Raw genomic sequence first — 26,437 nt, 5'->3', positions numbered from 1 at the left:
TGTTTAACTTTTGAGTTGTTTTTTTTCCAAGTGCATAAATGTGGCGTGAGTGACTCTCAGTTACCCATTCCCATTTTCCAGCCTGCCGTCATTTCAGAATGCCATGCATGACTTAAAAACCTTCTCCATAACTAACGGAAGATTGTGTTAGATATATTAGATTATTGTGCTACTGTTGGTAGTTGAAAATTACCTTGTCTGTGAACTAAGGGCCAGGACTTAGGTCCATGTGTTTCCTTGTAGGAATCAGTACAAATCTTTGCAAATACAGCACTGAGAGTCAGCTTTTGAATTGAAATCAACAATTGCACCTAAATTAGGCCCATCCTTCTTTTCAGGTGTCTGGCATTTGCATACTATTTATTTGTCATAGAAGCACTGCAGAAATATTATTTAACTTTAGTGAATATACATAAACAGATACTTGACAGACCAGAATAGTCCCAATGTAGACAGGAATGCTTCATCCCCAGTAAATACATCTATAAGTGATGTTTTGATACATCAGGGTTGGATGTAACACAAAAAATAAAAGACCCAGAGACTGACACTGAGATTAAAGCTTCAAGCTGAATATCAGAAAAGCAAAACAGCCAGTCACTAGCACTCACCTCTAGCTCAGGCTGAAAGGACTGATCCATGCAGGAGCTCTTCACCAAGTCTTAAACTGTTGCATCTTCTCAGTGTAGCTGGAGAACATGAACGTTCCTATCTTCAGTGTGGCTGGAGAATGAATAGCCTCTCTGAGATCTTGCTTCTGTCTTATATACTTCCCTAACTTTGGAATTAAAGCTTTGAGTTACAATTCTCTTTTTTATTCGTTTTTATTTAAATTTAAAACAATCTTACTTTACATACCAATTCCAGTTCCCTCTCCCTCTCATCCTCCCATTCCCCTCATCTCAACCCCTATCTGCTCCCCAGGGAGAGTAAGGCCTCCTCTGGGGGATTAAAGTCTATCACATCATTTGGGGCAGGGCCTAGGCCCTCCCCCATGTATCTAGGCTGAGAGAGTGTCCCTCTACGGGGAATGGGCTCCCAAAACCCATTCTGGTGTACTAGGGGTAAATACTAGTTCCACTGCCAGAGGCCCCATAGACTGCCCAGGTCCCCCAGCTGACTCCCATACTCAGGGGGCCTGATTTGGTCTTATGCTGGTTCCCCAACTGTCAGACTGGGGTGCATGAGTTCCCACTTGCTCAGGTCAGATGTTTCTGTGAGCTTCCTCAGCATTGTCTTGACCCCTTTTCTCATCACTCCTCCCTCTCTACAGCTAGATTTCAGAAGTTTGGCTTAGTGCTTAGCTGTGGGTGTCTGCTTCTTCTTCCGTCAGCTACTGGATTAAGACTCTAGGATGGCATATAAAGTAGTCATCAATCTCATTATAGGAGAAGGGCATTTAAGATAGCCACTATTGCTTACATTCTTAGTTAAGGTGCTATAATTCTCTTTTAGACTCATTCACTCTTGTGTAGATTCTGGGTGGCTTGGACTGACAGACATTGTCTATCTCTTAATACTGAGTCCTAGGATGAAAGGTGTGTACCACCACCTCCTAGCTTCTAGATGCTGGGATTAAGGGTTTGTGTATCACCACAGCCTGAACTCTATAGCTTGAGTCTGACTTTGCTTTTCTGAATCCTCAGTCAAGCTCTAATAAATCATAAATAATATATCACTACAGTTAGATCTGAATTTACCCACAGTACCTTGTTTAAAAAACTTGATCTGAGGAAGAAAATCATTCTCGTGTTAAAATGTTCTCACAAAGTTCTTATAATTTGATTCCATTGAGGTGATGACATTAAAGAATTTGTTTACCCCTTACAATAAATGAATCAAGGGATAGGTTTAAGGACACAAATGTGGCTACCAAAATACACACTCCTGATACTTGCCACTGGGGCTACTCACATGAATGCTTGTATCAGCTGTGAGTGTGAAGAATCATTTCAGACCTGGCGTTAGTGTTTGCCTTTCTCCTCTACCAAGTTTGGAGTTTTCTTCTGGGTGAAAGTCACTTAGTGCAATTAAAATTGTCTTCAGGAGTTGTGTTGACGCTAAGTAGATTTAAAGGATGATGAGATATCCTATTATATAATCACCCAACAAATTCTTATAAGAAACCAAAAATGATTTGCATTTGAATACGGTATAAATATTTGTTGGCTTAGAATCACACAGTATTTATTTATTCAGCTAACAGTGTACTTACATGTTCACTGAAAAGAAAAAGGTGTATGTATAAATATGTTCGTATGTGTAAATAGAGAAGGCAAAGATGTCCAGATGGTTGGTAGCTTTTGAGTTAATTCTTCATTTACGTGAATATTGATTATCCGTGTACTATCCCTTCAATACCATGATTTAGAGAAACATTCTTCTGAGTGCCTTTGCAGTTGCAAACTGACTTCTCACCTACACAAAAATTATGAGGAGAGCAGATACAGACTTGTAAAGAAATAAACAGCAGACTAGTTGTAAAAAGTATACTTAAGTCCTAATTCAATTACTGACATAATAATTATTACAATGCTATGTATATTGCGGTGCTAGACAAGTCTGGATACTGTCTTTAGTGTAATGCTATTGTAAGTAAACCATAAACACTTCAGAGTGACATACATGAAGGTTGTATTTGAGCATATATGTTTCAGTCTGAGAAGACTATAACATTAATAGAGGAAAAACAATTAAAATGGTTCTGCAATGCTGATATTATTGTTAACAGTCCTTGGCAGTAGTGGGAGGAAATCTTATGAAAAATTAAAATACAAAAAGCATGCTATGCAGTCAAACCTCACTGGCCTTATGTTTCAACTCAGCTACATGGATTCACACATTGCACATAAAATAAGTTACAAATTATTTGTATTTAACAAATAAATGTATAAATATATCCTTAAAGATTGAAAGCTTAAAAATTAAGAATTATGTCCAGGTATTAATTCATCCTGTTGACTTTCAAAGATTCAATTACTTATCAGCACCAGGACTGCAGTGCTTTTATAAAAGCCACTTTGCTGAGTTCTAGTGCCTAGAACTCCTTCCTGGTTCTCTCTTGATAGGTCAAGTTTCTCGATCTTGCCTTTGACTTACTTTGTAAAAGAACAGTTTCTGCTCTTCCTCACCAATCCACTTGCCTCTCTAACATTTCCTTTTTTGCCATTGATTTCTCTTCTCTCTTTTCTTTTTTTATTGTGTTTCTGTCTTAGTAGGTTTTCTATTGCCATGACAATATGCCATGACTAAGGTAACTTATTGAAGAAAGCATTTTTTACCATCATGGTGAGGAATGTGGCAACAGGAAGGCAGGTACTGAAGCAGTAGCTGAGAGTTTTCATTGGATCCACAGGCAACAGACATTCATGCATGCGTGTGCACCACCCAAACACACATGCACCCAGAGAGAGAGAGACAGAGACAGAGACAGAGAGAGACAGAGACAGAGAGAGACAGAGAGAGACAGAGAGACAGAGAGAGAGAGAACATACACCCAGAGAGAGAGAGACAGAGACAGAGACAGAGAGACAGAGAGAGAGAGACAGAGAGAGAGGGAGGGAGGGAGGGAGAGGAGAGAAATAGAGGGGAGAGTAAGAGAAATAACTGGGAATGGTATGGACTTTTAAAACCCCCAAACCACAACTATTGACACACGTCCTCTCTCAAAGTCATGACTCCTAGATTCCTAATCCTTCCCAAACAGTTCTGCCCTCAGAGGCTCAAATAAGCAAATACATACACCTGTTAAAGCTGTTCTCATTCAAACCACCATAATTCCTTTGATTATCATTTGAACAGAAGGTGGCTAAGGAACCTGTTTCAAAGGAATTCTGAGTGCAGCCTGTCTCTTTATGACCTTGGGAACTTCTCAGTCTTCTGAGCTACTGTTGACCCTCCCAAGCCTTCCCATCCTTCAGCATGTGGTAGAGATCATAGTAGGCCTGAAATTCGCGATCTCTATCGCTATTTTCAATTCAAAATCAGCTTATAATGTTATCTGAAATAATATTCTTAGTTGAAGAGTATACATTCTTACTACTGTTCCTACTCTAGTCACCAGTATGTTTCTGAGTATGTTTCTATAAAAGACAGTGCAGGCAAACGGTTTGAAAGATAATGAAACTCAGCCCTAAGCATTGTCCTTTCTGTGTCCTTGAATGCTCATATTCCCTAAGGCATTGGCATTTTCCTTGATCAAGTCCATTCATGTTTTATGATGACTTCATACGGTTATTTAGGGACAGAAATATTGAATGAATCAATGATAATGAAGGAGACTACATATTTTCCATAAGTCATTGACAGGGAGTAAGCACCTGTGAAACATGTTCCACCCACAAAGAGGTTTCTTAAAGTAGTCTCCTTGAGCTGCACTCATGCCTTCAGAGATGAGTGATAATGGGGTCAAACAGCAGGCCTTGAACAGCATCCTTGCCCCCCCCATTGATGGTTTCTCTGTTCCTCTGCTTATCTGTGAAAAACAGTGACATTAGTTGCTAAAGAACTGAAATGAAGTGAGAGTACAACCTACTCTCTTATTTTATTATTGTATTCAACAGACACAAAATTTCATGCCAAATTCCCTTACAACCTTCTAAACATGGGTTTTACTATTGGTAGCTGAATTTTCTTTGTCATCGCCTTGAAGGTTAGGGGATATTTTCATAGCACATTTAGGGCAGTTCTCTGTACATACCAGACTGAAAGCTCTATTTACAAACAGCAAGTCTGCAATAGAGGGTTGCTCCACTTGAAAATATTGAAGTCAAATTGAACAGTCTATCAGGGACCTGAAGTTTAAATGTAGAGATGAAATCGCTCAAAGATTCTTAGCCAAAAACAAACAGCATATGATAGAGCATGCTAATCATAATGTGTACATATAGATAGGCATGTAAAGGCTGAAGGTTAGGAGATTTAAGGAACAGATTCATGAACATTTTAAAAACTGTGCTGTAGGACATTGCTAAGAGGTGGATCACTTGTATAAAACTCATGAAACTCTTCTAGGATAGAGATTCAACTCTCTCTCTCTCTCTCTCTCTCTCTCTCTCTCTCTCTCTCTCTCTCTCTCTCTCTCTGAGTGATCTGGGAATATTGGGAATATATCCCTGTGGTGAAGCACTTGCTAAGCATTCAGGAGACCTTAGCTCCATTCCCTATACTTAGAAATTTAAAAAAAAGAAACCTTAGAATTCTTTCTCCTTAGTATGGTAATCACAGAGAAGTCAGCCCTTTCCTCCCACCTACGCACAGTCTGAATATTGATGAATGTCTTAGAAGAACTGTGTCAGAGTGTTCCATAGTGCTCCATTGCATGGTGAGTCATTATTTTCTCTCTTTATGTCTCTGCTCACTGATCCTTGCTGTGCAGTATGTCCAACTTTTGGAGTGGACTCTGTTCATAATTCTAGGTCCTGAGTTCTCTGGGGATTTTGAGCTTTTCCTCCATCCAGTCAACTGGGATTAGAACTCAATGTGTCAGCTAACTCAGAAATCCCAATATAGAACTTAGCACTCCTGGTCAACAGGATACTCTCCAGGGAGCTTGGCCTCCAGAAATCAATGACTGGAAGCTATCCATCTAACCCAAGTGTGCTCGATGGCAGCTGCTTCTGTTTTCTATTACCACTCGAGTGATGATGTTTATTTTATAAGCACAGATAGTGAAGGAATATTTATTTTTAAAACATTCAGTTCTGTTGAATGATTTTGCATTCTACGGGATTAATTTTCCAAAATGTTTGCCTTAGGCAAAAAAATCATTATGAAAAGGAATTCGTATGCATTTTAGAATGAAATAAAATGTGTCCCCATGTCAATCTTTGGCCTAACCAAGACACTTAAAGTATTAAGAAAATAAGGACATTCTCCTACGTGGTGAACAAACTCAGGTAAGTGTGTGCTGGAAGGTAAGAGCCGTCATAGGTTTCCTCTCTAGGACATAAGTGATCCAGAGAGAGCTGGTGTTCATCAGGCACAACATTATGATAGTCCTTGATGTACTAATTGCAATTATTGACTGTAACACTATTGTAAAATGGAAAGTAGCGTTTAATACTTCTGTGTTTGTTCCTATCTTACAGACTTTTATAGTATTGAATAAAGGGAAGGCCATCTTCCGGTTCAGTGCCACCTCCGCTCTATACATTTTAACTCCCTTCAATCCTCTTAGGAAAATAGCTATTAAGATTTTGGTACATTCATATCCTTTTGCAAGTGATTTATGTTAACTTTTTGTATAAATTGTGTTTTATAGATATATGAATAACCAAGTTAAAATGTGCATGCACTCTAAATCCTCTATTGTATTCACTAGTGCCTTTCATTGGTCACATCAATTTTTTTTCTATTTTGTAATGATGAGAATTGAACCCAGGGCCTTAGATATGCCAGGCAAACACTCTACCACTGAGGCCCACCTCCAGCCCTAAACCCTGATAGGCACTCCAGTATCCTAGCCAGGGAATGTTGCCAGCCACTGTAGATGGATCTTCCCATCTGAATTAACAAGGCAGCCAAAATAACTCCACAGAGGCATACAATGAGACCTGTTTCCTAGGCGATTCTAGATTCTGTCAGATGGACAATTGATACCAGCTATCATATATACATTGGATTCCTCAAGTTTTGTGCAAGATAACCATATTTTCTACTGTCTACACAGAGCCACATAGAATTCCCAGTGAAATTATGTAACAAGAAAATCTACTTTGAAAATAAAATACAGGTTAGCCACAGAAATATGCCATTTTAATGGATCCCAGAATGAACTGCAGGCGCAAAAGAATCTCTAGAGACTCCAGGATTAGCGAAATCTTTGACTCTTCTGATGATTTATATGAAATACAGCAATATTGACTAAATAGCAGATCTAAGCCACTGAATACGATTCCCACATTGCAAAACTGCATGTTTAATAAAGACTCGGGGTGTTCATGAAAAATCTAGAACTATTCTAAAAGACTAAAGTGGGCTTGGTTCTGTGGTTCTCACTGGGGTTCAAAGGTTTCTGCAACTAAGTTCCAATGTGGTATTGATCATTAAAAAAATCAATTGTGAGTGAATTCCTTTTGATAGCCTTGGTCATAATTAATATAAAAATACTATCATAAGTACTATAAGGTCATATTAGCAAGATTTTTTTAAATCTTGTATTCTAAAGTCTAAAGAGTTAAAAAAAACACAAAGCCCTGGGTTTGATTTGTTCCCCAACACTACAAAATTAGTAACTAACTAACTAAATAAATAAAATAAGAAACTTTAGAAAAATCAAAGAGCCAGCACTACACTAACAAAAAAAAAAAACCAGAAGAAAAAAACAGAAAGCAAAATAATAATGGTAGCAAAATCAACTAAAAAACAACAACAAAAGTAAATGCCATTCTCTTTTTGAACCAAGTTGATTACAAGTAATTCCTTTATACTGTCAACAGGCTATTACTAAAAACAAGAATTATAAAGAATTTCTATATTCATTCTTTTACCACTTAAAAGCTTTTCTATCTTAGTTTGCATTTTTAGTGCCATCATGTGGACATTTGCTGAAAACATTCTTTACACCTAATGGAAATGTTTCATTTAGCCAGTCAACTGTAGCAGAAAGAATACCTGATCTTCTAGCAGAAAACATGTATTTTAGGATCCTGTATCAACCATCTGTGTTCTCCAGACCTTACACACGCCTTTCTACAATGTTTTTTAAGACCACTTTCAGAGCTACAATTTCATGACATTTTCTTCGTTTGAATGTACGCTTGTTGAAAGGCATCGTTTGCAAGCATTTTACATGCATTAACTTCTTTAATATATAGCCAAACAGCACAGTTTCTCCATGGCTAACATCCATGTATGAATGTAGGTGGAGTCATACTGAGGTGAAGGCACAGAGCACAAAGGACTGGCCCACGAGCACGTTGCTGTGTTGAATTTCAATTTCACTTGTGATGATGACCATTGGCCTTCAAGAGTGCCCCCTTTTCATCTTCTCCAATGCTGTTTGTACCTGCATAAACTCACTAAAAACACAGCAACTCAGCACTTTTCACAATACTCTGCTTTGACCATAAGGTGTATTCGTTCATAAATTCTACCCATTATTGAAGAAATTCTGCTGTTGCAGAAATGCTCCTGTCTCAACAACTTACTATTCTCATTGTGTCAATTGGTTCAAATTAATGCTTTCTGCTCAAGAGTGTTGTAAATTCATAACACAGAAATAGAACTCCCCAAGTTCTCTGCAAGTTAATCACACTAGTTTAGAAACAGTTGCAATGGCATGGCAGCTTGTATTCTTTTATATGCCTACACTCGTTGTGGAGGTCACACTATTAGGTGTATTTAACAGATGAAGAAAGTGAAATCTAAGGTGATTAGGTAATACACAGGCACATGCTTATCCATGAGTATTGTTGCACTGAGATTTGGTTTTATTACTTTTTAAATGTAACACATGAGCTTTCGTCTGTGTGTTCCTTAACACTAATTTACATTATTCAGCATGCTTATCATGTGCACTATTTTGACAAACTGTGTGTTTATGACAATGAGCAACCCTCCTGACTGGACAAAGAATGTAGAGTAAGTTCAATTATATATTTATAAATGTATATACTTTTGAAAATTTGAAACCATGTTTCAATGTGTCCTTTAAATAAAACTGAAGAGTATGCTTAATAAAGCCATTTGTAGACACAATTGTGCACTAAGACAATATGCTCTATGAGTTCCAGGGTTACTGGTGTTGGATGTGTATTTTACCTTTACCTTGTAGTTGGTACTATGCTTTGTTTTGTTTTTCAAGACAGAGCTTTTCTGTATGAGTGGCTGTCCTAGAACTTACTCTGTAGACCAAGCTGGACTTGAACTCACAGAGATCTGCCCTCCTCTACATATCAAGTGCTGGGATTAAACACAAGCACTACCACATTTGGCATTATAGTTAGGAGTTAGCAAAAATCTAAGAGAATGCTCAACAGTTGTCCTATATGATCTAGTAATTGAAAAAATACAACAATAATTGCAGAAAGATAGACATGATACATGCTGGTTTTTCATTCCAGACAAACTCCACACTAATTTGGTTACTTAAGAATGGAAAAAAGTTAAGCTTTAAATGCTACATTAAAAACAACATTGAGTCTTATTACCATGAGTCATTTATACTTCATCCAGATTTATATCTATTTCAAGGGTGATCATCAAGGACTTGACTAAAATTTCAGGCTTATAAAACTTGAAAATTTAGTTGAGTGAAGGTTAAACAGATGACAGTAAGAATTCCAGTAGCATTTTCAAAAGCTGGAAACATTACTAATATTGACCATGCTGAGGGTACCATTCGGGGAGAGACTCACAATTGTGATAACTGTAGCTATGGCTGGTCCAGTGCTAGCTACTGTATCTGCTCACACTGCCCATGTTCTGTTCCCTGTAAATCTCTGGCTGCTGACCCTAACATGCACGCAGTATTCCCAAAGCCTTTTCTTTCAATGCCTCTAGATGGGAGCCAATGAGGAAATGGACACATTATGAAAAAAATAAACTGTTTATAGGATTTATTCTGCAAGTATTTAAGTTAGCATGCAAGACACAAGACACACAACTGAGATTGAGATTGTTTTCCTTCTAAGGGAGAATGATCATATACTTCTTCATAGTAATGATTGTCTGTTGCAACCTGTGACCTCACTGGCTAACTCTCTGGAGACTCTGCTTCTGCTGAGGCCAAGCCTTTTCTAAAAGTAGCTATACTGACTGGGCATGGCATGTATTTCTCACACTGCTCTAATAATGTCTTCTAAAAAATGACCATTTGTAGTAGGTATTTATTCTGGTTTCACTTCTGTTGCTATGATACAATAACCTGACAGACAAAGGGAGAAAGAGTTTATTTTAGTTCACAATTCTAGGTTTCGCTGTTATTTCAGCTAGTCACATCACATTCACAGGCAAGACCAGGGACAGAACACATGTGTGCATGCTTAGTACTCAGCTAGCTTTCTCTACTCTTATACATCCTAGGGTCCCAAAACAAGGAATGGTGCCACCTAATTTCTGGTTTGTCTTGTGGGGGAGGCAGGGGTTTGGTTATTGTTTCTCAAGACGGTTTCTCTGTAACTTTGGAATCTGTCCTGGAACTCTCTCAGTAGACCAGGCTTATCTCGAACTCACAGAGATCCACCTGCCTCTGCCTCCTGAGTGCTGGGATTAAAGGCATACGCCACCAATGCCCGGTGGTGCTGCCTAATTTCAAGGTGGGTCTTCCCACAGCAGTTAAGGCAGTCAGCGTTCTCATAAGCCAGCCAGAGCTAGCTAAACACTCATTGAGACTCTCTTCCCCAGTGGTTGTAGGTTTTGTCAAGTTAACTTTTAAAATTAACCATCAGAGAAGTCAAGTTTAAGTTCATGCAGTGTTTTATTTCTATGGAACTAAAATCAAGTGGCTTAGTATTCTTTTCAGGTGTCCACGTTTTCCACTGACAGACTGTTAGGATAGTGATGTACTCTGTGTGAAACCTACAATGTCCTTAACTATTTGTGACTACTCATTCCTAGGTACACCTTCACAGGGATATATACTTTCGAGTCACTAATAAAAATTATTGCAAGGGGTTTCTGCTTAGAAGATTTTACTTTCCTTCGTGACCCATGGAACTGGCTTGACTTCACTGTCATTACATTTGCGTAAGTGCCTTTTTTTGAAAACTCTAGAGGAGAATATAGTTTGCTCTTCTGTCCAAGCTCAGGTTTTTAAACAATATGCTTTAATGGTAAGCCATGCTGGCATGATTGAGGCAATTGACCTCTATGTTTTAATGTTTACCTCAAGAGAGTAAGCCCATTCCACTGATCCATGTGGAGTAGTTGCAACAATAATTTTAATATCAATGAAGATATATCTGAAGATTTCAGATATCCCAGTCTTCTCATAACAACCACCCTATAAGATTATTACCTGACCTAGAGGATGGCTTTCTAAATTCACAGCAGCAAAACTTGTACTCATGCTGTGCACACCCCTCCCATAGCTTTTTTTATAGCTTTATGGAATAGTAGAAAGCAGGCAGTCATGCAGCAAAATATGCTGAAAATAAGATCACAAGACAAAAAGGCAATTCAATGCATTATAAATGTAATAAAGTGTTACTTCCTGAGCAAAGTGATCTTTAAGGATTATAAGCAGACACATCCTCCCTTTATTGCCCTCCTGACTCATTTCTAATTCGTCCTCTCACCTCTCTTTATGGCCTTCTTTATCCTACTCAGCATAAACCTTTTCAATTTGCACCAGTCCCATGCTCATTTCCTACTTCCTGTTTTCTCCCTTTTGCGAGTGATGAACTGCCTCTGGAAAGAGAAGCTGAAAATAACAGGAGTAGGTAAAAGTAGGTGTGGAGGATAGTGAACTAGCACCACTTGCCCCATCTTTGGGAGCTGAATTTCTGAGCTTCAGCAGGTCTCAAGGGGTAGACAAGAGGAGAGACAGTATTGATATGCTCAGAAGTGTAGATGCTGGATATCTGGTTTTAAATTTATAACTTTATATCTGATCAGATTATGAAATCCTTCCCCTTGCCTTTCAGCCACAACTTACAGGATGACATTTGAGACTCCCCTTTCTTGAGAATAAAAAATAATAACAGAGAAACTTTGGGTCACATAAAATGCTATTGTTAATTTATCTAACTTTTATTCAAAAGTTATGTTAAGAAATGATACCTTGAAAGGTAGAGCAATAGGCAATCTATTATAATAGCTAAATTTCTGTTGAATAATTACTTATAGTATTTCTTTTCCATCCAAAACCATAGCCCATAGCTAGTTTACCTCTTAATTAATATTCCCAAATCACATACAATTTTGACTACCTTGCTTTCTAAATGGCATCAAGGATTATATTTTAAGAAATGTACATTTAGTAATTGGTATTTGTTATGAAAAGGCTATAGTGATGAATTCTAAACTTTAATTTGAAACTTACATTTAAGTTTACATGTAACTTAAACTTATATTTGCAAACAGCAAAAAGTCTTCATTAAAGTGCCAGATAAACACTAAGCCCTTCAAATCTTCAATAATTTTGATTTAACTCTACAGATAAATAACAGAGTTTGTAAACCTGGGTGATTTTCAGCTTTGTAACTTTTTGAGCATTGGGCCTATAAAATGATTTCTGTGATTAGTACAGAGCATAAGGTAATTGTACCTACAAATCTTTCTTTGAATGCTGTTACTGTGTTTGTGTGTGAACTCTCCACTACAGATATGTGACAGAGTTTGTGGACCTGGGCAATGTCTCAGCGTTAAGAACGTTCAGAGTTCTTCGAGCACTGAAAACAATTTCAGTCATCCCAGGTGAGAGCTATGTGCAAGCATATAGGTTAAGCACCAAGTTAGCTCTGGCACTTTTTCAACTGGACCTCCTTGGTTGACATTCATTATTACGGAAAGCCAAGAATTGTAAGAAAGAGTGCTTCACATGGTATTACTCATGTTGTCCCTACAGGCTTTACCAGCTTTTGGGTTTAATGGGTAGACACTCTAATATGCAATCCAAGCAGTTTCTACTTTAAAATGTATTTTGTAATGTCAATGTTATTAAGGATTTGTTCTCTATTGTGTGTATTAATTTTCATATCTATTTATACCTGTGCAAAACAATCTCATTTTTTTCTAACAGAAGACAAATAATAAGATAAATGAATAGCCTTCACCAGAGTGAAAGATTTGTTTTAAAATGAAGTAATACTACAAGAATTTACCTGCCATGGGCAGGGTGTGGGGACTTATACATTGACTCAATGTTTTCAAGAGAATTGTATGAAGGTTTTATTTACTACTTCAGATGTTTATGACTTATAAGGAGCTTCTTTCTTTAAGGCCTGAAGACCATCGTGGGGGCCCTGATCCAGTCGGTGAAGAAGCTGTCTGACGTCATGATCCTCACTGTGTTCTGTCTCAGTGTCTTTGCTCTAATCGGGCTGCAGCTCTTCATGGGCAACCTGAGGAATAAATGTGTACAGTGGCCTCCCACCAATGCTTCCCTTGAGGAACACAGCATAGAGAAGAACATAACTACAGATTATAACGGCACACTTGTAAATGAAACTGTGTTTGAGTTTGACTGGAAATCATATATTCAAGATACTAGTAAGTGTGTACTTATTCTTTCAAAGTTTGTCTTCTATCTATTCCATGGACTAGTAAACGATGACCACAAGGAAGTTGCAATCACTTAGAAAATTATCTGATGTAACTTCTTAAAATACTTGAACCTCTATCTTTGTTTGACATTTCTTTCTCCTGGATTTGATTTGTTTTCTTTGACAAGGGCGCTGTGATCAAACAAAGGACTTAGCACAAGTTGAGCTGGTGCTGTACCACTGAGCCACACCCCTAGCCCCTTCCATGAACTTTAAGTTATAGGACATTTGTGTCTTCTTGAATAATTTTAAGAATTTTGTTAAGAAGATTATCCATGGTTTGTACACATTTGTTTGCTTCAATAGCTATACCAATTGTTACTATTGAGTACTGCTTTCTATTGTATCATCATGTAGGAGGCAAATGAATTCAGCAAGGGAGAATTTTCCTAGGATAATAATATATCAGAGTACATTTCCGATATGACAGCTGTTGCAACTAAAGAAAATATAGTTTGTGAAAACGCTTTGCTAAATGTGGCCGCTAAAAATTTCTGCAGAGGCCAGAGTGTGCAAGGATACAGGGAAATATTGGTGACAGTACATGGCCTAATACATGATGAAATGAAATACTTTTTGTAGGCTAGACTCCATTGCTATTGTAGGGAAATGAAGTGAGAGCCACAAGTAATAATATTCTATTTGAAAAGCAACATCAAAGAAGAAAACAGTAAATTCAATTTAACTCTGAAGACATCCCCTGAAAAGCCAGATTAATCAATGAAGTTACAGCAATTAGATTGTCTTTCTTTAAAGAATTTAAATCAAATCATTGATCATTGAACAAATCAATTATGGAAGAATGGAAGAATAAGTGACCAACATCTTTCTCTTTTTAAAGTGACAATGAAATAAGTAAAATTTTCTGTCTCTTTCCTTTAATTATAGTATTTTTCTTTAACAGGATTTCAAAAGCAGGGAAAGTTAGAAAATGATTCGTCAACAAAAAACTGTGTGCTGATAAAGAAAAATATTAGGTGTTTAAACCCAAGCTCTTCACATGCTTGGATATCACCATTTTGTTATTACCTCAGAGTAACAAGTGATGTTCTGGAATAAAGAACAACCCTAGGGTACTAGAAAGCTGCTGGGATTACTCTTAAAGCTCCTTGATAGTTCTTAAAGCAGTGATAGTGTAAGGAAAAAGCCAACATTCACAACCAAAGTCTCAATTATAATTGGATCTGGAATTGTCTGCAAATGAATGTCAGTGTTAATTTTTTTATTTAAATTAAAATAATCTTATTTTACCTACCAATCCCAGTTCCCTCTCCCGTCTGTCCTCCCATGCCCCCATTAATCCCCATCCCACCCCCACATCCATTCTCCAGGGAGGGTGAGATCTCCCATGGAGAATCATCAGAGTCTGAACAGCATTTGGAGCAAGGCCTAGGCCCTCGCTAATGTAAGAGATATGCATTCTAAACAATGTCAGAGCAGGGAACAAATGCACCTTAAATGTGTCACACAATGTCGGTAAGTCCTCACTCTTATCAATGCCCTGAAAGCTGTAGTTTGCCCAACTTTTATCTAAGACCAGACACTCACTATGAAAATATCCCTTAGGGTTTATTCGCTCTTCTGAAAATGTATTAAGACATTACTGTCCTTACATTCTAAAGAAATAAAAAGTATCTGCTTATTTTTAACTCTAATGTCTGATTGTCGCCTTCTCCAATAATATACTTGCTGAAAAAAGATTATTTTAAAGCAAATGGAAATATAATGAAGTTATTCACCTTTGAGAATTATAGAAAAATAAATAAACTAAATATTTTGACAAGTAAGTTATATTTTCTTTAGGCTAAATTTTATTTTCTTTTGGACTTGGAAGATAGCTTAGTCAATAAACTGATTCCTCTCACATGTGAGAATCTTGGTTTGGATAGCTGTAACCTACATAAATGCTAAGTGTGTAGCCCCAGCACTGGAGGTAGAGACAAAGGCAGGTAGATCTGTAGACCATGCTAGTCAGTCATGCTAGTGAAGTCAATAAGTTTAGGATTATTAGTGGAAAATCATGTCACAAAGACTAGAGATCAATTGAAGAAAACAGAGATTTGACCACCAGCTCTATATGTGCACTGGTACCTGTGTACACACATGTGCATGCATTCAAACATGTACACCCAGAAAATAAAAGAGGGAAGATTTTATTTATAAACATGGGAATCAAAATCTTGTCCTGAAATTGTTATAATCATTTCTTTTCTATTTCAAAAAATTTTAATTTATTTATCTTACATACCAACTGCAGATTCCCCTCCCTCCTCCCCCTCCACTCCCTCCCCCCAACACCTCCTGTCTGCCTACCCCAATCCTTTCCTCATCCATTCTATTCAGAAAAGGGCAAGCCTCTGTTGGATATCAACAAACAAAGCATATGAAGTTGCAGAAAGACTAAGCACTTCCCTTTGTATTAAGACTGAGCAAGACAACCCAATATGAGGAATAGAGTACCAAAAACAGGCAACAGAGTCAGAAACAGGCCCTGCTCCAACTGTTAGAGTCTCACAAGAAAACAAAACTATGCAACTGTCACATATATGCAGAGAGCCTAGATCAGTCCCATCCAGGCTCCCTGTTTGTGGGTTCAGACTCTGTGACCCACTGTGATCCCAGGTTAGCTGATTCTGTGGGTTTTCTTGTGATATCCTTGACCCCTCCATCTCCTACAAGTCTTCCTCTCTCTCTTCAGCAGGATTCCCCAAGCTAGGTTTAATTTGTGACTATGGATCTCTGCATCTGTTTCCATCAGTTACTGGATGAAGCCTCTCTGAGGACTAATAAGCTAGGCAGTAATCTATAATCATAGCAGAATATCTTTAGGCATCACCACATTGATGTTTTTCCCTCCAGTCACGGCTGTCTTTCTAGGACTGGATTACCTCCCTTAGGATGATTTTTTTCTAGTTTCATCCTTTTGCCTACGAATTTCATAATGTTTTAAACAGCAGAGTAACACTCCACTGTGTAAATGGACCATGTTTCCTTTATCCTTTTTTCAATTGAGGGACATCTAGGTTGTTTCCAGGTTCTGGTTAATAAGAGTAAAGTTGCTATGAAAATAGTTGAATAACTGTCCTTGTAGTATGATGGAGGACCCTTTGGTATATGCCCAAGAGTGGCACATATTGGTCTTGGGGTAGACCAATTCCCAATTTTCTGAGAAGCCATCACAATGATTTCTGTACAAGTTTTCACTCCCACCAGCAATGGAGGAGTGTTTGCCTTGTGTCACATTCTCTCCCGCATGAGCTGTCACTTGTGATTTTGGTCTTAGCCATCCTGATAGGTGTAAGATAGAATCTCAGAGTCATTATGATTTGCATTTCCCTGATGGATAAGGGTGTTGAACATTTCTTTATGTCCTGCTCAGCCATTTGAGATTCCTCTGTTGAAATTCTGTTTTGATCTGTACTCCATTTCTAATTGGATTATTTGTTTTGCTGATGTCTAGTTTCTTGTGTTCTTTATATATTTTGGAAATCAGACCTCTGTCAGATATGGGGTAGGGGAAGGTCTTGTCCTATTCTGTTGGCTGCCATTTTTTCCTATTGACAGTGTCATTAGGCTTACAGAAGCTTTTCAGTTTCAGGAGGTCTGATTTATCAACTGTTGATCTTACAGTCAGTGCTACTGGTGTTCAGGAAGTTGTCCCCTGTGTCAATGCATTCAAAGCTGGTTCCCACTTCATATTCCATAAGGTTCCATGTGCTGAGGTGTCTGATCCACTTGAACCTGAGTTTTGTGCAAGGTGATAGATATCATCTATTTGCATTCTTCTACATGTTGATATCTAGTTATTTAGACCAGAACCATTTGTTGGGATGCTTTCTTTTCTTTTTCCATTGTATAATTTTAGTTTCTTTGTCAAAAAATCAGGTTTCATAGGTGTGTGGATTTATGCCTACATCTTCAATTTGATTCCATTGATCCACATGTCTGTTTTATGACAATGTCATGCAGTTTTTATTATTATAGCTCTGTAGTAGATCTTGAAATCAAGGATGGTGATACCTCTAGAAGTTCTTTTATTGCACAGGATTGTTTTAGCTATTCTAGATTTGTTGGTGTTGTTGCTGTTTTTCCATAAGAATTTGAGTATTGTTCTTTAAAGGCTGGTATAGAATTATGTTGGGATTTTGATGGAGATTATGCTGAATCTGTAGATTGCTTTTGGTAGGGTGGGTATTTTTACTATATTAATCCTACTGATCCATCAGCAAGGGAGATCATTCCATCTTCTGATATCTTCTCCAATTTCTTTCTTCAAAGACTTGAAGTTCTTGTCAAACAGGTCTTTCCCATGTTTGGTTAGAGTTACACCAAGACACTTTTTATTATTTGTGGCTACTGTTAAGGGAGGTGTTTTCCTCTTTTCCTTCTCAGTCCCTTTAATTATCATTTGTATATAGAAGGGCTACTTTTGTTTCCGTCTTTCCTTAATTTGTTTATTTGTTATTTTTTAATTAATCTTATATCCAGCCACTTCACTAAAGATGCTTATCAGCTGTAGGATCTCCCTGGTAAAATTTTGGAGGTCACATATATATACTATCATATCATCTGCAAATAGTGATAACTTGTACTTCTTCCTTTCTAATTTGTATCCTCTTGATCTCTCCTAGTTGGCTTATTGCTCTATCTAAAACTTTTATGGAAAGTGGACAACCTTGTCTTTATCCTGATATTAGTGGAATAGCTTTGAGTTTCTTTCCATTTAATTTGATGTCCGCTGTCAGCTGGCTGCATATTGTCTTTATTATGTTTATGGTTGACCCTTGTATCCCTGATCTCTACAAGATTTTTATCATGAAGGTGTTTTAGATTTTGCTTTTTCAGCATCTAATGAAATGATCATGTGGGTTTTTTTTATTTTAGCTTGTTTACATAGTGGATTACATTGATTGTTACATTGATTTTCATATGTTGAACCATCCCTGCATCTCTGGGATGAAGCCTAATTGATTGTAGTGGATAATTTTTTGATGTGTTCATAATTAATTGTAGTCGATGATTTTTTTTATGTGTTCATGGATTCGGTTTGCCAGTATTTTGTTGAATACTTTTTATCAATGTTCATGAGGGAAATTGATCTGTAGTTCTCTGTCTTCATTGAGCCCTTGTGTGGTTTGGGTTATCAGAGTGATTGTGACCTTATAAAAAGAATTTGGAAATGTTCTTTTGGTTTCTATTTTGTGGAATAATTTAAGGATTGTTGGTATTAGCTCTTCTTTGAAAGTATGGCAGAATTCTGAGCTAAAACCATTTCATCCTGGACTTTTTTGGGGGGATGCAGTGAGACTTTTAATGACTCCTTCTATTTCCTTAGGGGTTATAGATCTATTTAAATTATTTACCTGATCTTGATAATTTTGATAAGTGGTATCTATCAAGAAGTTTATCCATTTCTTTAAGATTTCTAAATTTTGTGGAGTACAGGCTTTTGAAGTATGACCGAATGATTCTCTAGATATCCTCAGTGTCTATTGCTATGTCCCCCTTTTAGTTTCTGACTTTGTTAATTTGGGTATTCTCTCTATGTCTTTTAGTTACTTTAGATAAGGATTTACCTATTTTGTCAACTTTCTCAAAGAACCAGTTCTTTGTTTCCTTGATTACATTGTTCTCTGTTTCTATTTTATTGATTTCAGCCATGAGTATGATTATTTCCTGCCATCTACTCCTGCTAGGTTTTCTTTTTGTTCTAGAGCTTTCAGCTTTGCTGTTTAGTTGCTAGTAAGAGATTTCTCCAAATTCTTTATGAAGGCACTTAGTGCTATGAACCTTAGCACTACTTTCACTGTGTCCCATAAGTTTAGCTTGTTGTGCATTCATTTTCAATGAATTCTAGGAAGTCTTTAATTTCTTTATTTCTTCCTTGACACATTGATGATTCAGTGAAGAATTGTTCATGAATTTGTATGCTTTTGTTATTGTTGAAATCTAACTTTAATCCATGGTGGGCTGATAGAATGCTGGGGGCTATTCCAATTTTCTTGTATTGCTTGATACTTGCTTTGTGACCAAGTATGTAATCAGTTTTGGAGAATGCTCTGTAAGGTGCTGTGAATAAAGTGTATTCTTTTGTTCTTGGGTAAAATGTTCTGTAGCTATCTGTTAGGTCCATTTGGGCCATAATTTCTGTTAGCTCCAGTAATTCTCTATTTAGTTGTTTCCTGGATGATCTTTCATTGATGAAAATTGGGTATTGAAGTCTCCCAGTATTAATGTGTGAGGGTGAATGTGTAATTTAAGCTTTAATAGTATCTCCCTTATAAATATGGGTACCCTTGTGTTTGGAGGATAAATGTTGAGAATTGAGATGTTGTCTTGGTGGATTTCTCCTTTGATGAGTATGAAGTGTCCTTCGCCATCTCTTTTTATTAATTCTAGCTTGAAGTCTATTTTATTATATATTAGAGTAGCTAGACCAGCTTGATTCTTGGGGCCATTTGATTGGAAAATCTTTTTGCATTACTCAGAGGTAATGTCTGTCTTTGATGTTGAGGCATTTGTCTTGTATGCAGAAGAAGGATGATCTTGCTTTTGCATCCATTCTGTTTATGTGGTTTTTAATTGGGGAATTGAGTCCATTGATATTGAGAGATATAAATGACCAATGGTTATTAATGCCTATTATTTTGTTGTAGTTGTTGTTGGTAGTAGTCTATGTTTGTGTTCCTTCTTTGTATTATGCTGGTGACAGATTATTTATTGCCTTGTTTTTATGGGTGTAGTTAACCTCCTTGGGTTGGAATTTTCATTCTAGTACCTTCTTTAGTGGTGAATTTGTGGATAGGTATTATTTCAATTTGACATTATTACACAATATCTTGTTTTCTCCACCTATGGTGATTGAAAGTTTTGCTGGTTTAGTAGCCTGTGCTACTATGTGGTCTCTTAGAGTCTGCAGCACATTTGTCCAGGCCCTTATGACTTTTAGAGTCTCCCATGGGAAGTCAGGTGTAATTCTAGTAGTTCTGCCTTTATATGTTATTTAGCCTTTTTCTCTTGCAGGTTTATATATTGTTTCTTCTTTATGTGTGTTTAGTGTTTTCATTATTATGTGGTGAGTAGTCTTTCTTTTCTGATACAATCTATTTGAGGTTTTGTAAGCTGCTTGTACCTTAATAGGCACATCCTTCCTTAGGTAATGAAATTTTTCTTCTATGATTTTCTTAAAAATATTTCCTTGGCCTTTGAGCTGAGCATCTTCTCCTTCTTTAAAGACCTCTATCATCATCAAAAAGTTGGTTTTAAGTTTGTTTTCTTGTGCTCCAGCTGTGTTGGAATATTTGGGATTGCTGTAGTGTGATGGTTGGGCTTTAGTAGTGACATATTGCCCTGGATGTTGTTTGTTTTGTTACACTTACATTTAGGCATCTAAATTTGGAGTGATTATAGGTCTAGGTGCCAGTTTACAGATTTGTCTTTGTGGATAGGCGTTTTGTTTCTTGGTTTCTGTTTCCTCTCTGGTCTTCTGACTGATGTGACCTGTGGTTGAATAGAGAATCTCCATCCACATTGGGGGGCTGGACTTATGATGACCTAGATGGCCTCTGGTCCAACAGGGGATTTCTGCCCAAGTTTGGGGCTAGAGTTCTAGCAATGTGTATAATCAATGATCTGACTGGCAGTCCTCTGGGCTTCATCTGGCCTGGCTTGTGCCTAGTTGTCAGGGAGTCAGCCTGGTCTTTGGGAACCAGAATGCTTGCCTGGCCTCTGTTTTTCAGGATGCTGGCCTGGCTTCTAATGGAGTAGAAGGTTTCCATCAAAGGTGGGGGTTGGCACATTGTCTAATTCCAAAAGTTTTAAAAACTTAAAAACCCTATGTTACATTTTCCTTTTCATGTTTAACATAGTGAGGACATTTGGAAATATAAACAATGCTTTTCTTCATATGATTCTGTATCCTTTATATGATGGAATATATCATATGGAATGAATTTCTCTGGCAAACTAGCATTTTCTTTTCTTACAAAAGTGCAGCAATGATTATTTAATCCAATGTGTTTTCTATTTCTATCATACCTACCTATGCATTCAGTAAACTTCACTGAAAGGCTATAAAATCCAAAACAAGCAATAGGGAATAATGAGTGTGGCTTTATTTCTAATACTGATAATACTTTGAATGAGTGGTTACACAAGGATATTGAGTGTACTGAGAATACTGTGTGTTTGTTCATGCTACTGACACACAGTGAGCAGGTTTCTTCATTGTCGGCCTTTGATGGAAAGGAAATAGATGACCAAGGAAAGTCTTGCAGACATGGTTTTTCAAGTAGCTGTTGAAAGGAGAGAGGAACATATTAGAACTAGGAAGTAGTGATGGGGTGTGATGCTCACCTATTTTAATTGTAAAAATAAGCATTTGTTTAACTTTATTCTGAAATATTTCATTTCATTAAAAGACTCATATAGTTGACAGAAATTATGAATCATCATTCTAAGGCATTGACATATATTCTAGAAACTGATAAATGTAAATTATGATTAATTTTAAGAATTTACTGATGGTATTAAATGTGGAAGGGAAACAGGAAAATATATGAGCTTTTAATTGAAATATGTTGCTATTTTGAGATACCTATGATTCTCATCTCCTTCTGCTGATTAACTTTTTTTATTCCATGAAAGTAATAGAAAACTACTGAACCCTTCTCATATTCCATAAGTACCTACAGTTGTCACTAATTTTACATTAATAATGAAGAAAGTCTTGTAACAATGAGTGTCAACACCCTTAATATATTACTAAGATTTGAAGGAAAAAAAGGAAAAGCTCGTATGTTTAAGTGAATAATGCAATATGTCTAAAATCACTTAAAGAAACCAAAAGTAGGACCCAAAGTCCCTACTCTTTGGGGGTTTCCATAGTACAAATGTTTGTCACGTGGCTTTCTTTTTTTCAAACAGGATATCATTATTTTCTGGAGGGTTTTTTAGATGCACTGCTGTGTGGAAATAGCTCTGATGCAGGGTAAGCCAATCCTTTGTGTGAGATGTGAGTATGTGCGGTTTGTTCCCATATGTATGCGTATCTCTTTCTGCAGAAATTCACTGATAACAGCAACTAACTTTATGCAAACTAATTTTCAGTAATTATAATATAAATGAAACAGAAACTATTCTAAATGTTAAGGTTTCTTCTGTAAAGCAAGAAGCAATATTTTGATCTGTAATGCTATTTCCCTGACATAAGTATCAAGCTATGAATGACCATTAGAGACTCCGAAGTGTGGAAGAAAGGTTACTTAGCAACAATAACACCTAACAGCTAGTCATATACTATGAAGTCAAAGGTTGGAAATGTATCAGGGAGTTGGATTCTACATGCTTGTGTCCTTTAAGTAGTGACTAGATCATTTTATAAATATAGGCTTCTACCAGAATAAAAAGGCAGCAGAATGTCTTGTCATACTTTCTTTTTCCCCATTTGCAGCCAATGTCCAGAAGGATATATGTGTGTAAAAGCTGGTAGAAACCCTAATTATGGTTACACAAGCTTTGATACCTTCAGTTGGGCATTTTTGTCCCTGTTTCGACTGATGACTCAGGACTTCTGGGAAAATCTTTACCAACTGGTGAGAATCTGAAGAGATACTTACTGCACATAAGTAGAAGCATATAAGAATACAAACTGAGTCATGAAAGGAAAACCACAGCATGATCTAGTAGAGAAAGTATAACTTGGGATCAGAGATATGGGCTTCTCTATCTTGTTGATTATAGTACATGTTGCATGGAGTAAAGCCAAGGATAATAACTCTGTCCTGTGTCTCCATGACTCAAATGTTATTTCTCATTCTTCTTAGGCACAACTTCTCCTGAACAAAAGACAAATCTCCCCTCAGCCCTGTCTCCCTCTAAAGTATTATCTCTTTCTTTTGGTCTCTTCCATTAAAAGCTCAACTTTTTGATGGAGGTCCCCATTGTTTTCCATCAACTGTGTTATTCTTGGTGAATCCAAGAATACTTACAATGACTATGAATAAATACATCAAAGAAGAAGGAAGAGATAGGGCATAAAAATTGTGAAGGGACACAATTATTAATTTTGTCAGAGTTCTGCCAGACACACAGTCATGAGATACTGAAATAATTGTGATAATAATTCTGATATTCTTGTTTCTAGACGTTGCGTGCTGCTGGGAAAACATACATGATATTTTTTGTGCTCGTGATTTTCTTGGGCTCATTCTACCTGATAAACTTGATCCTGGCTGTGGTGGCCATGGCCTATGAGGAACAGAATCAGGCCACCTTGGAGGAGGCTGAACAGAAAGAGGCAGAGTTTCAGCAGATGTTGGAACAGCTTAAGAAGCAGCAGGAGGCTGCGCAGGTAGTCAGCAGTGCACACGGGTCTTATGTTACAACTTGGACCTTTGCTTCCCTATTCTTCTGGTATCAACTTTTTTTTAATGTTACAGAAGTCCTGTAATGAAACAAGAAGGTAGAGTTGTCTGACTGACTGTACCTAGGAAAGCTGGAAGCAGCAAGCTCCCACAAGGACTTCCGTGGGTGGAGCATCTCTTTAGTTTAGTCGGTCCAGCCACATCGCTTGATTGTACAAAGGCATTTTCATACTAGCCACAGTAGATACTTCTTGTGTTCTTTGTTTCTCACTTTAAGATTCAGAGAATAGCCAGGTGTTGGTGGCTCACACCTTTAATCCCAGCACTCAGGAGGCAGAGGCAGGAAGATCTCTGTGAGTTCGATGCCAGCCTGGTCTACAGAGCAAGTTCCAGGACAACCTCCAAAGCAATACAGAAACTCTGTCTCAAAAAGAAAAGAAAGAAAAAGAAAAGAAAGAAAAAGAAAAAATAGCTTCAGAGAATAAATGGGAAATTGTGTCTTTGTCTCTTTTTTACAAGTTAAAAAAATCTTCATTGAATGAATATGCTGGCACCAGAAAATTATCAGAAAGGGATCATTTTTTTCTGGCAAGCAAATTCATTAGTTGTCATATAAACATGTTTACCGATTTCTTTAAGGTAATTTCTTAATTTTTTTACTCAAAAATGCATTGTATTTGGCCAGAGAGATGAGTCAGTGGTTATAACACATGTTTCTCTCACAGGAGACCTGGATTAACTTCTCAGGTGACTCACAATCACCTGTAACTACAGTCAAGGGGTTCTTACTCCCTTACTCTCTGACTCTGAGAATACAAGACACACATGTAGTACACATATATAAAGGCAGAAAAAACACTTCTCTTATACATGAAATACATTGCCTTTTAATATGATTGGTTAATAATAAAATTTTCTCTTACCCAATGCATCAAGTAGGCAAAGAGCACCACTAGTAATATGGAGTAATTTAAGAAGGCGTATTTGGTCTTGCCATGAAATATCAGTGTAGCTGGTGCAATGAATGATAAAACTGAGTCTTATCCCTCATGTTTCCTTGTGGGTTGTAAATGGAATATACAAGTTCATTATTTGTATTTTTAAAAATACTAATAAAATAAAATTTTATTCAAATCAAACTTTATTTGGAACCATCTTGACCATAAAGAAAGAGTTCCTTCAGGCATGCTAACTCACTTGCTACAGTTCTGTATTGAGGACATTGTGGGAATGACAATGACTAAAAAGTGCAGTTTCATAACCAAACAAGCTGTGACCACAAAGCATGGATTTTCCCCCATACTCTCACAACCAGGGAGAGCCACTTTTGAGATGAAGATGGTTGGGGCAGCTTTTGGAGAATGGAACATTTTCTCTTGCTTAGTGGAAAGCTATTGGCCCCTCTCTCCCGTCTTATGGAGAATAATATTATGGAGGAGTGAGGAAGGGATTGTGATACCTTTCACAATTAATAATATGTGAGAGGTATTAAGCACTTTCAGAAACCGAAGAAGACCTGAGCTTGCTATCTCACTTCAAACTAGGATCTTGAGAAACTCCAGTTTTTCTCCCATGTTCCAGTTTGCATTTTCAGAAAAATGAAGATGATGGCCATTAAATACTAATTTTTAGAATATATTGAGTCCTATACTTTTGGGATTATTTGGGTTTTTTGTTTTACATTTCTATCAGTGCCCAATGACTCTTTATGAGCATATGGTCTTTGTAGCATAATGCAGACTTAGTAAACGTTACCTTGGGGAAAATAGATTATTTCTGAAATTCATTATTAGTTAAGAGAAAGAAAAAAATCCCTTCACATGCAGAAAGCATCTTCTACATGCTGTTTGCTTCAGTTAGCTAGTATTTTGCAAATGATTCAAAACTTGAGGAAAGATCTCAAGCAGTCTTCTCTTGCACCACACTGAAATGATTTCTCCTCTATATAGCAGGCAGCAGCTGCAACTGCCTCAGAGCATTCCAGAGAGCCCAGCGCAGCAGGTAGACTCTCAGATAGCTCTTCAGAAGCCTCCAAGTTGAGCTCAAAGAGTGCTAAGGAAAGACGGAATCGGCGGAAGAAAAGAAAACAGAAAGAGCAGTCTGGAGGGGAAGAGAAAGATGAGGATGAATTCCACAAATCTGAGTCTGAAGACAGCGTCAGAAGGAAAGGGTTTCGCTTCTCCATAGAAGGGAACAGACTGACGTATGAAAAGAGGTACTCTTCCCCGCACCAGGTATGCACTGCCGAATTCCCTGATGAAGAATTGAAACAGATGTAGGGGTTTTTGTCAACGGAATTGACTACTGTTGCATTATGCTTAAAACTGGCTTTTCTCCTTATAGTTAATGTGAAAGTTTTGCTCCCCTCCACACATACACAAATGTGTTCTTGGGTGTTTTTGAGATAACTCAAGGTTGGAAGTCAGGAGAACTGGATTTTCATGTTGAATGTGCCTTCTGGTAACTGTCTGTAATTAATGACATTCAGTGTTCCAGTCCTCAGATCTTCTAGTAAGATCAACAAAAGGTAGAGTAGGATTTAGCTATTCAGATGTGTGCCTTTGATTAATTTACAACACTATGTTGCTTTTATTCCCATAACTTATTTGTCAACTGTCCCATAAACTTATGAAAATACTAGCTGTGATGAACTTTACAGAGAAGTGCACCATTCAGAATTTCTGAGTTTTTAACTTCTGGTTCTACAGATATCATATTTTACCAGTGAATCAGAAAAAAGAAAGTGGTATTAGGAAGGTGAACTTAAATAATATGTGATAACTGCTGTTGGAATTATCTGAAAGGAAATAGAAATGAAAACCAATCACAGCCCCGCTGTCCATGTTCATGGCAATGGATTCACCC

The 26,437-nt window shown here is 37.3% G+C and overlaps 1 protein-coding gene across 4 annotated transcripts in view; it reads left to right on the top strand.

The window, feature by feature from the left end:
- Window positions 1-26,437, top strand: part of LOC101843542 (sodium channel protein type 1 subunit alpha) — a 160,379-nt gene that overhangs the window by 87,337 nt on the left and 46,605 nt on the right. For all 4 annotated transcript variants that reach the window (XM_040745488.1, XM_040745490.1, XM_021232877.2 and 1 more), the window contains exons 3-11: window positions 6,090-6,208; window positions 8,494-8,583; window positions 10,561-10,689; window positions 12,269-12,360; window positions 12,886-13,155; window positions 22,134-22,197; window positions 22,660-22,801; window positions 23,353-23,559; window positions 25,522-25,806. In XM_040745488.1, coding sequence (XP_040601422.1) covers window positions 6,090-6,208; window positions 8,494-8,583; window positions 10,561-10,689; window positions 12,269-12,360; window positions 12,886-13,155; window positions 22,134-22,197; window positions 22,660-22,801; window positions 23,353-23,559; window positions 25,522-25,806 — 1,398 coding nt within the window. The remainder of the gene's footprint in view (window positions 1-6,089; window positions 6,209-8,493; window positions 8,584-10,560; window positions 10,690-12,268; window positions 12,361-12,885; window positions 13,156-22,133; window positions 22,198-22,659; window positions 22,802-23,352; window positions 23,560-25,521; window positions 25,807-26,437) is intronic.

The sequence above is a fragment of the Mesocricetus auratus genome, unplaced genomic scaffold (genome assembly GCF_017639785.1).
Source record: "Mesocricetus auratus isolate SY011 unplaced genomic scaffold, BCM_Maur_2.0 Super-Scaffold_100004, whole genome shotgun sequence".
In the NCBI taxonomy this organism is placed as follows: Eukaryota; Metazoa; Chordata; class Mammalia; order Rodentia; family Cricetidae; genus Mesocricetus; species Mesocricetus auratus.
The sequence above is the reverse complement of the archived record's forward strand: the minus strand, read 5'-3'. Positions and strand labels throughout refer to the sequence as shown.